Source organism: Nestor notabilis, unplaced genomic scaffold, assembly GCF_000696875.1.
Source record: "Nestor notabilis isolate BGI_N333 unplaced genomic scaffold, ASM69687v1 Scaffold36138, whole genome shotgun sequence".
Classification (NCBI taxonomy): domain Eukaryota; kingdom Metazoa; phylum Chordata; class Aves; order Psittaciformes; family Psittacidae; genus Nestor; species Nestor notabilis.
Window position 1 is genome coordinate 1 of NW_009939345.1, and position 11,497 is coordinate 11,497.

Genomic DNA, 11,497 nt, shown 5'->3' on the forward strand with positions numbered 1-11,497 from the left:
CTGCCGCGGCCTGCCCGCTGCGAGCCGCCCTTAGCGGCACCGGGTCCGACCGCCCCTTCGCGCCCTCTGCCCGTGCCCCTTCTCAGGGAGCCTGTCCTTTCCCTCCCAAAGCCCACAGGCCTCCGATGCTGAGGGCCTCCGATACTGAGTTTGCCCCGCGGTAGTACGGGGGACCTTGAAGGGGTGTGCTGGCGAGCCGGGTTTCTTTCGGGCATGGCGTTTGGGAGAGGTCTGCCTGGCTGGTGTGTAGGTAAATGGCAGTGAAACATCGGCAGTGAAACATCAGTGTGATACCGAAAACCAATTATTAGCTCAGTTTATTTTGTGCATTAGTAATGCATGATTAGAACGCTGATATTTGGGAGCTTGATGCAGTCCTCGTGAGATTAAAAAATGATTGCTGGATGTTGCATTTTTTGCTTTAAATCTAATTTAACACAGAGAATTTTATGCAGTACTCTGTGAGAGCTTAAGGTCTGGTTGTCTTTGAAGACTTCCCAGGACTTTGGCCCTATGATAACATATGTTAAAATACCTAAACCATGTTTCAGCATTATGGATTTTCCGAAGCCTGCACTTTTATATTTACTTGCTTTAACTTGCTTCCCTTTTGTTTACTTTAGTGGCAGAATAAGAGCTTTGGAGAGGAATAAGCTCACAAAGAAGACTTTAGAACTGGCACAGCAGTATTTCTTGCCCCCGTACGCTTTCCAGATTCGAGTTGGTGCTCTGTACCTTTTGTATGGGCTCTATAGTACACAGCTTTGTCAGCCAAAACAAAAGGTGATTATTCTTGATGTTTTATTTTCAGGACTTACTAGGAGCCTCTGGCTACTTCATCATTATAAATGGGTAGAACGCTTCCTCCCACTTTGTTAAAATAAAAATATTTGGAACCAGATGGTCCCTTTGGAAAAAGTAGCCTTTCAATCCCCTTTTCGGCTTGAGAACTTATGGGGTGGTGACTAAAATATTGCTTATGCCTGCTAAATTGTAGCTCTGGTCTCGGATATCTTGTTTACCAGATAGGAAGCTGTTCTCTGTTCAGAAATGAAGACAGCTAGCTTTCAAAATGGGAACAGAGGATGTGCTCATCAGCTGTACAGTGAACTCCATTGCAGCCCCAGTTATTCTTCAGAATTTCAGCATAATGAAGACTGGCTGAATTATTTGCAGAAGTGGAGTTTGTAATTAGGTTGAAAGGGTGAATGCCTGAATGGCATGCCTTCTTGCTTCTTTTAGGGCAGGAGACCAATATATAAAGGAGTTGGAAACAGCGCAAGAAGTGGTTTACTTGGAAACTGTGATGTATATGGTGTGCACACAATTGAGTCCAGATTCTTTAAGTAAGAAACTGAAGTTTAAGTAGTCTACAGTGATGCCATTATGTCTCATATCTTAATTTCAGAGAAGCCAGTACCTTTTATGGAGATGAATTTAGGCAATTTTAAAACCACTACGATATACCAACTAGCAGAGAATATAGGACTTATTAAAGAAGCTAACAGAGAGAGAAAATGAAGTGGGCAGAGTAGATGTGAGAGAACAAAAGCAAGAAATATTGGAGCGATACTTTTACGAGCATTTCACTGGCAGCAAACCATGGTACAAGTATTGTGTCCTGATACCTAGTGCATGGCAGTCTCCTCTCCTAGGTGCGTGTTGTTTTTCAGATGCTTCAGAATGTGAAGAATTAACTTTTTCAAGTGTCAAAAAGGACTTGTGTTCATTGTCACTGTCGAAGAAAGCTGTAGAGAATATTTAACACGTCAGTATAATAAGCTTATGTGTAACATCTTGATAGTAATAACAAACACTATAGTAGGATCCTTTCTGTAGGATCTTTAGGATCCGTTCTGTGATCACGTGACATGCTACACCCTGAACATCTGAGTATTGTGTATAGTATAACATGATCACAGTCATCAGCTGAATTAATTTTGATTTGTTGAAATATGCAGGTTGGTATGATAATATGTAACTGTTTTGTTGCAGATCAGAATTGCGCTCAAGGATTGGCCTGAAATCCATAGATTTCAACAGGATCTGATAAACTCCCAGCATTATGACGCAGCGTACGTCTTTAGGATGCTGCGACTCGCCAGAGCATTCCATTTCACAGCAATGCCAAAGCTAGTGAGTTACTACATTTATTACATTAATGACTTACCATTTTTAATAAAATATCTTCAGCTCTCAATGGCTAACAGTTCAGTAGCACTTATATTTAGTTTAGCTTTAAGGCTGTGTTGAAATGTAATGTCTTGCTTTAAGTAGCTAGGTATGTGGCGTGAAGCTTGGAGAATGTTCGAATGTAGCATGCTTCTCACCTGGAAGTATTTTTTGGTATCTAATGTTCTTCCTATAATTGAGATGTCTTATCATAGTGGAAATGAGTCTGGGTGCTGAGTTACATTATTGACTAGGGAATATTTGTTTAAAAATGCTGACTCCAAGCACTTGATGGTAAAGCTGCGTATTACTGCTGATGAGATGGTTTTATGCCCTTCAGCATCTCTTGATTGTTGGATATGCAGTAAGAATTCTCAAGAGGAGATGGCATCTTATGTGTGCTTTTAGGTTACTAAACATTATCTCTTGCTTTAGCTAAATTACAGAACTAAGAAGAAGATTCAGGAAAACGAATTTAAAGAAGAATTTAAGGAGCCAAGTAACAGAGTAAACAGCCTCATCACTAATGATGTATTGGAGGTACATACTTTTAAACTACAGGTTAATCAGTGGGGCTTGTTTTGTTTTTCTTCTGTTGTCCAAGAGGTACAGCTTCTCTAATTAGCACAGTCTTGTCCTTTGTAAGTCTTCTTATGGAATGCAGATTGGAGTAATAGCCTTAAATTATATAAAAAATGGAGTAATTCAAGACAGGTAGAGGTTCTTCTGTTGCTCATTATTACCCAGTGATAGATCTTTGTTTACAGGTTTTTCCAGTTGCTGCTACGAAATACCAACCTTACCAGTCAGTAAGGTTGACTACAGTGGTACAAAAATCAGTAATCTGTGAGACAGCAGGGTGAGAAGACCTGCTTCCTCGAAAGGAGGAAGTAAAATACTTCCTCAAAGAGATGAAAAGAGGCTATCGTATCAGAGCGAATCCTCTAAACACTGATCCTGAGTATCACTGAGACTTCCTTATTGGTTTGAATAATGCAAAGATGCTTTTCTTCAGTGCTAGATAGCAGTAATGCTAGGCTCCCTAAAACTGAACTGATCTAACCAGAATCTGTTTCTAATATTCTTGCTAGTTCAATGGTCTCTATAGAATGGTTTGTGTAAGCCTGATTTTATTTAGTGAGGACTAATACTACTTTATTGCTGGAATATTTTTTTTTTCTCCCTGAAAAGAGCCTCTCTCTTATATTTAGGAGCTGATGAATATTCATGACCACTATCAGAAAATGAAGTGTGTCATTTCAGCTGACAAATCTCAGCCAGACAAGGCCCTGAGCTTGATAAAAGATGATTTTGTAGCTACTCTTAAAGATATAACCTTGGAACATCAGGAATGGCAACAGAACAGAACGGTAGGTAATATCAACTATTATGCCGTGGCAGCTTAACAGATTGTGTGAACATAAGAACTGTCTTTCTAGTGTAATTACCTATGAGCATACTTTGCAAATCTCAGACTTAAGTACAAGGAATTGTAACACTGAAGACATGGAATGAGTAAAGCCCTGGGCAGTGTTATGGTATGGGGTGAAGGACATGGAATGTGGTACTGCCTCCATGTTACCGTAAATGACTGCTGAAAGGTAAGCCCTGGAAGATGTGGCTTACGGGTGGTATTAGAGTGACTATAGGATGTACCTTTGTAACACTTTATTTTTGGATCAAGGAAAGGCCACAGCATAAATCAGTGAAGAAGATGGGTATGTGTGTAAATACTTGTTTCGTTTTTCAGTTTTTCGGTTTTAGCTGTCTTGTATATGTCAGACATTTTAAGAAAAAAACAAAACAAAACACTTTTTTCTTCACCCCCCAGAAATTATTCCTAAATGCTAAAGAAACTGATGAAATGCCAAATAAAAAGGAAGAAGGGAATTTGCTAGAATCAGAGGTAAGAAAAATTAACTAGTTTGCTACAATGCGCAAGGCAAATCTGGTAGTTTTTTGACTTCAAATCACAGGCTGAGCAGTGTATGTTAGAGCTTGATAGTGTCAAAGTAAGTTCCAGGAACAGCTTGTGGGGTTGGTTGGTTTTGTTTTTAAATTGGATTGTTTTCTGTTAATCTTTGAGCATTCGCTGCTGTGATAGCTCTTAGATGCTCATAGTAAAAAAATCCCTTTCAGGTAAGAAGGGGAAGAGCTGCATGTTCTTGGTCAAACTCTATGGTTCCTGGAGTTTCAACTAAATGCAAGACCCAATTTTTTTTTTATGCTGTAGAATTATCTCTATTGTTGTACTTACCTGCTTATTTCACGTTTGAATTTGAGTAAGATGCTAAGTTTTAAATTTGATTTTCTTTTCCTGGGCTTTGTAACAGTGAAGACGATTTCTGTCTTTTTAATGAAATTTGAAATGTATTTGTTTGTTTGTTTTATTAAAGTAATAGTTCAGCAGCATTCTAATAATACAGAACTAATTACAGAATAACAGTGGTAGTGAGCTATTGCTCAAGTGATTGTCTGATGTGGTATTTCATTTAAATATTGCCATAATAGAGTATGAAAACTTTTTCTGACTGATCTCGCTTCTTTGCAGGGTTCTGAAAGAGCAAATGCTTTGGCTAGGATCAAATACAAGTCTTACTCTGCGGTTGTTGAGGTTGGTACAAAATTTGAGGATTGGGGTGTATTTCTTTTAAACTGGTATGTAGTGAGTTATTACATTAATGACTTACCTTTTTAAATAAAATTTACTTTAAATGTAAATGCCGGATCAGAAAGGAACGAGTTAAAATTGCACTCTTTAATTCAACCTATAAATGTTCTACTTTTCCTAAGACATTGGGGAAACCTGAAGCTCTTATTGTTCCTGTTACATTTATGGTAACAATGCAGATGTGGTCTATGCTTGGGGGATTTTCATTTACAAGGTATCTTTTAATGTCTATGCTCTGTTTAAGTAGATGGAATTTTAAGTAGATGGAATAAAAATACTTAAAAGTTTAATTGCTCAAATTCCTTGAAGCTCAGACATTGGAATCTCCGAAGATGCTTGTGAAAATGGATCTTGGGGGTTTAAAGTCAGTGGGAAGTCCTTGGAAACATTGTGCCATGGGTTCAGCTGTAACAGTTATTTTTCTCTTTTTTAGTAGCTGGTGCAGTGCAGTTACTGTTTCAATAACTGCTACTTGAAAAATACTCTTGATTTGTCTTTTTTATAGCAGGCCTATGAGAAACATCAGGACTTTGCTTGTCTATTAAAATCTAATATTGAAAAACATGCTATTAAATGAAACAGAGCTCTAGAAACAGGCAGTGTTCTAGAGGCACCTGAGCAAAATACGACAGTAAGGAGGCTTTATGGTGCAGCAGTTTCAGAGGTATTCCTTCTGCTTGCACACAGCGGTGTCCAACATGGTGTAGGCTGATGCCAGCAGAGAGTGGTTTGAAGATAAATGAATGTTTCATTGCCTGAATTTAAGTGATACACCCATTAAATCATAGAAGCACGTTGTCTTGTTAAAACTGAAGAACAAGCTGGTGGGAATCCACCCAACACCTTCCATCCCTTCCTCCACCCTGACATGGAAGTTGATGCTGTGGTCCTTGCTGATTTGTAAAGTACTGGGTGACATACAGAAATATCTGGCTTTAGAAGTTTAGGTTTTTTGTATCATTCATATGTATGTTTGGCTTCTAGGCTTCCAAATCCAGAAGACATCGACAAGTAAAATTGGAATCTTCTGAATCAGGATCGAATCATGGGAAATCTCCAAGCCGAAGTAAAAAAATCAGTAGGAGACCACAGCTAGCAAGAAAAAGAGATTCTTCAGAAATCAGAGGTATTTCTCCATTGCATTTGTGAACCTGGAGCAGCTGCAAAAGTTTATCCATTGCTTTGCTACCTCAGGTAGCTGGGTTAAATTTTACTGACAATTAGTACAGGTAGAAGCTTAAAGAAATATTTTGTGATACCAGTTTGTAATTGAACTTTGTCTGTTTTCCAGAGTTTGGTTAAGTTCCTACCTAACAACATGATTACATGCAATTTCTTGTTAATCTGAAGTCTCTCTCATACACATACACTTCTGCTATTTTTTCTCTGGAAAGGCATGACCTTGGAGAAGCATGTCCTGTCCATGATTCATTTTTCCTGTTGCCATATAACAGACATGCTAGAGATTAAAATGTGTGTCAGGTTCTTCTTCCGACAGATAGCTTCTACTTTTGAAGCTATCTTTTTGATGAAAATCAGCTTATCTGGTAATTTTCATAGTTCATACTATTTTCATGAAATCCAAAGTAAACCTTGCCTGTTCTCTTCTGTTCCTGACCTCTCGAAGGAATATCCTCTAACACTTCTGAAGAGAAAATGATATTGACGTCTTAATGACAATGATTGCTTTGTAAGACTAGTACATCACTGTCTTACACTATCATATCTGTCATTCTCCTTCCATCTGATATTTTTGTCCTTTCGTTACTGAAATTTTTACTACTTCCATGTACTCATGTAATACTCATGTAGTTTCAAAACTCTCTACCAATTGTTAATCTCAATATTGCAATTATTACATTATAACAGTTCCAGATTAACCTAGTTTATAGCTAGACTTAACTTTTCTCATCTTGCTGGGAGGGTTTTTTATATACCCATAACTTGTTTCTTTTTTGATTCTGTTCTGTAATTCTTTTTTTTTTTTTTTTTTTTTTTCTTCTGAGCATTATAATTTTAGCTAGGAATAAAATAAGTTTAAGGAGCAAACTTTTTAAAAACAGCTTTTAAACTTATAGAAGTTTCACACAAGGATTTTACACACAGGGATTTCATTTCAAAGTTCCAAACTCTTTTCTGACTTGCTTACCTTCACCCAGAAAAAAACTTACTGAGAAAATACATCTCTCCTCAGATGTGAGCATTAGACAGTGTTGCCTTTGTTTCATTTTAAAACAGTAAATGAAGTGTTGAAGCGGAATAAGGGCATTTTGAATTATCTGTGGACTAAGCTGGTGATTAATACACTTTACACTTGTAGTGTTAATTCCTTGCTATTGAAGGTTTCTTTAGTGAGCCGTATAAAGGTACTCTGACACATAGGTGTTTCTCTACAGCCTTTGACTAGAAAGTCCAGGCAGCAACTGAACAATCTTCTAACTGCTGGACCTGAGATGTAGAAGCAAAAAAAGATGACTGTTCTTCCTAAATATCTGTCTGCAGGTGAAATGCAAGTGGCAAAAGAAACTGTTACTCAGCATGTTGGGATGCCGGTAATCACAGAAGAAAACTCAGATGAAGAAGGTACAATGATTGAAATTCTAACAAACCAGTGACTTGGGTTTTAATAATTCTCTGCATGCTATATTTTTTTGAAACTAAAGTTGATATTTTGGACCATGTGTTGCTGCCTTGCAAAATCTATATCAGTTTTAACCTGTAAATTGTAGCATTAAAATTGAAGCTTTGATTTGACTATTTTTGCACACATGTGGTGGCAAAATCCTGGGAGTCATGTTTTTTGACATAGATTTCATTGTAGTACGTTCAGAGATAAAACTGGTCCAGTTAAAAGGAGGCTTACGCTTCTGTAATAAAGTGTCTTGAAGAGTTCTAAGGTGTAGGCAAAAGTGGGGTTTTTTTGGTCATTCTCCCACTCACAGAAGATACCTATTCCAGTAGCTCTGGGAATTTATGTAACCTGCCCCTTGAGGTTAGAATGGCCCTTGCTGCTTCAACTTTGTGGAAGTTTCCCCTCTAGCCTTAGTTTTGCTGGGCAGTGCTTTAAGGATTATGCTCCAGGAGACATGTACAGTAACAGCATCCTCTGCTGTATTAGAAGTTGTCTGACATAGTTGGGATAGGATTCTGGGGACTGCAGCAGAAGAGTGGATTATGTTTCTATCACTCACATTACTAGAAATAATGTGACTTTTATTTGGAAGCAATGGTAAACCAGGTTTCTCAAATCTGATGGTGGAGTTTCTCTGAGAAGCATCATATGCATGTAGCACAAATTGAGGTTTCAGATGATCTTGAACTGCTCTGCAACTTGGAAGCTTCAGCATCTGTTCTCAGTATTACTTGAACAGATGCTGCATCCTCTTTATCTTGAGGTACTGTATTTAGCTGTGCTCTGGGAAGAGCCAGGGTACTGCTTTGCTGCCATGTCTCAAAGATGGGTAGTGTTTATGGGAGAGGAGCTGGCCATCTAAAGGAGTGATTTCTGCTGGCAGTTCTAGCTAATCTAAAACTAGCTTAGTCTTGCTTACAGAGTGGAAGGCAAACTTGACAGACCAGAGGTTCTGGTTCTTAACCTGAAAGAGTAGGATTTACTTAGGTTACTAATAACTTCTGGAAAGCTTTAATGACATAGATAAGTGTAAAGAGTATATCCTTTAAAGTTAATTTACTATCCAAAATTTTATGTAATGGAAAGATAATTCATACGAGGGAGCATAGTAACTTAAAATACATTTGTAGTGAGTTAGCACATTTATATTTGCTTTTTTTAAAAGCAAGAGAGTACCTTGTAATACTGAAATGAGATTGCATTCTCTGATCACCTTAGTTGTAGACAATTTTAAATGGTCTTATTGAAGTCACAATGGTGCATTTAGCATTTAATACTATACTTTATTTACTTATCCTTCAAGATGTTGTGAACAAAAAGGTTCTTACATTCTCCATTTCCCAGAATTTGTCAGCAAGTTCTGAGGCATTAAGAATACCCCTAAGCAATCTCTTCAAGTATTTTGAGCTTAATTTTGTGAGTATTCAATTTGTCAAACTCAGTGAAATCTTGAAGGTGTTCATGAGAAGCAGAAAGCTCTGAGGACTGAATAAGTTTTGAAGTACAATATTTTGTTCATCAATGGAATTGTAATTGGTACTTTGATAATGTGCTGTAGAATCCAGAAAGATTTTTTTTTTTTTTCATATTTAAAACAACGGGGAGAGGAATTGGGAGGGGATCTCGAGCTCATCTAATTAATTTCCTTTGTTGGGCAGAATTAATTCTACTTTAATAATTCCCATGAAGGAAGACGGATTGAAAAGCTTGTCAGAAAAATCTCTTTATTTCCTTTCAGAAGTATCTCTCCCGAAAAGGAAAAGAAGATGTTAGAGGATCCAGTTGGAGAAGCACTAATATTAATTTTAATGACAAAATGTTAATGTTGGAGGTAACACAGAGTGCTTGTTCTGAATGTCTTTGAACATACAACAAGAAGTGTCTGGGACCAGAACTACCGGTGATGCTGGAATACTGGTAGTGACCGGTATACCTTAGCTGCTTCTTGGTATGGCCCCTGCTGCCTTTTTTCACCTGGTGAATGCTTCTTGTGAGAGACAAAGCTGCTATGCTCTGTTTGAGATGGAAAGAGAACACGGTTGCTTGTTGTATTTAGATTGTACAATGTGAGTTACCACTTGGAACTCATACTGATCTGCAGTGATGGTTTTAGCTGAGACTGTAAACAACAGCTCACAATATTTCCCCATATGAGACATGTTTGTAATCTTTTGTCTCCGAACATAAAATTAAGGTTATTGACTGTTGAAAATTAGTACAATAAATTATTTTTCACAGTTTACTTGCTCTATTTTATAGTGTGTAACTTCAGCAGTGTTTATTGTGGTTTGATCCCACAGGTGCAGGAAATTAACTTAGTGATAAGCCTTTTACTGTATTCTGTCTCCAGCAGATCTGGAATCCTTGTGTATTCAAATGAAGAAATATAGTGTGTTATTAATTCTGCAGATGACCCTAAGCTGTACAAGGCCAGGACTGGAATTCAATATTATAAACTTGGAGAGGCATGGAAGAAGCTGATACTTGTATTTTTCTGTTACCAGCTCAAACTCATCCCACTTCTATGCATTTCTGCTCCTAATTTTTGGCAAGCAAATACAAGAAATGTGAAGTGACCTCTTAGGAAAAACTTAACCAGACTTTCTTAGTATTTTCTGCTCATCTTAATGCAGTTAGGATCCTGTTGGTAATACTGTGTTTGTCAATTTTGTCAATTTTATCAACTGCAGCTGCTGCTTTGGGTGTCGGTATAGGAGAAGCTTTCCAGTATCCTCACATTGCAGGGAATGGATAGCAGGAGAAGTGTAATAGCGAGCAATGTGATGATGAGATGCAGTGGAACACTGGAAGCTCTTTCTGGCTAAAAAGATACAGAGGGAGAGTTCTTTCTAGCAGCTAGTGGGACTACAGCTTCAATTTCATAATTTTTTGTGAGTTTCTTCACTTTGGAAGTTGCTTAAGGATGAACTTTACAGCACCAATCCTCTTCTGCTGTTTCTAGGCGCCAAGGTTAAGCTTGGTCTTCCAGCTACATGGTACTGGGTTCTTCCCTTGAAGAGAAACTTGAAAGTGACTTCTCTTTTTCTATTCCCTCCAACTTGCACGTATCTTTCTCAAGGAAGCTAGAGATAAAACACAGCTACAAAACCTTATTTTTTACTTTCTTGACAGGCTATTTTCAACTAAATTCCCTGCACCCACTTCTAAATCTGATTTGCAAATCCACATGGGAAGCATGCAAAGGCTTGACTAGGCTCACGAATGGGTGTAATGTTGTAATTATGAAAGCAAGCATTCTTTAATTTGTTTATAAAATTACACAGATGTAAAATGGAAGTTATGCTACAGGATAGACCTAGAACTGCTGACTGTATGCAGTGGTAATAGTTTAAAATGGTAATCCTGAGAATTTAGAGGCAGCTGTAAGCAAAGTTTCATAATGCTGGTGTAATCTTAAAAATAAATCCCTTGCTGTAGTATGATGGGCAATTAGACTTCTATGAACAGGAGAGGGACTTCCTAAAATGCTTAATTGAAGCAAGCAGCTGTCATTAAAAAACAAACAAAACTACCTCTCCCTGCATGCCGTAAATCCAAGAATACTGTTCTGTAGGTTCTAACTTCTCTTCTGATTGTAGCCTCAGCTACTACTATAGTAGTTGAAGGCTGCAAGGAAACTTCATCTCTAACACCAGCCTAACTTCCAGCTGACCTGGTGAATAGGAGTGAGGCAGTGTGACAGGGTGCATCTGGATGTTGTTACAGTTTTCGTAAACAAATTAGAGACATATGGTTTGGCTGAAACTTCTCTGAGATGGATACACAACTGAGTGAAGAATTATATTCATTGCTTTGGCAAAGCTAAAGGATCCTCCAAGTGGAGGTTTGAGCTACTGCTGTGCAATGTTGACAAGTACAATGTGGGTGATGAAAAGCAGAATAAACTTAAAACAGTTATAGGTGACATCAGTTTAGAAACTGTTTAAGTGGAAGACATTTTCCAGTCTAATTTTTATTCTGATAATAGGAGAAATCAACAAGGTCTAATTAAGTAAAGGTAA

General features: G+C 37.8%; 1 protein-coding gene across 1 annotated transcript; it reads left to right on the forward strand.

The window, feature by feature from the left end:
* Window positions 1–213: 213 nt before the first annotated feature.
* Window positions 214–9,248, forward strand: SNAPC1 (small nuclear RNA activating complex, polypeptide 1, 43kDa). Its single transcript, XM_010019801.1, has 10 exons — window positions 214–242; window positions 552–783; window positions 1,996–2,136; window positions 2,608–2,712; window positions 3,384–3,542; window positions 4,004–4,078; window positions 4,724–4,786; window positions 5,828–5,969; window positions 7,346–7,426; window positions 9,214–9,248. The coding sequence occupies exons 1-10, from the start codon at window positions 214–216 to the stop codon at window positions 9,246–9,248; spliced, it is 1,062 nt and encodes a 353-aa protein (XP_010018103.1).
* The last annotated feature ends 2,249 nt before the right edge of the window (window positions 9,249–11,497 follow it).

Excerpts from the sequence above, each read along its gene's own strand:
- SNAPC1 (XM_010019801.1), top strand. The coding sequence starts at position 214 with ATGGCGTTTGGGAGAGGTCTGCCTGGCTG. Across the intron at positions 2,713-3,383 it reads TCACTAATGATGTATTGGAG|GAGCTGATGAATATTCATGA; the intron begins GTACATACTTTT and ends TCTTATATTTAG. Across the intron at positions 4,787-5,827 it reads CTTACTCTGCGGTTGTTGAG|GCTTCCAAATCCAGAAGACA; the intron begins GTTGGTACAAAA and ends TTTGGCTTCTAG.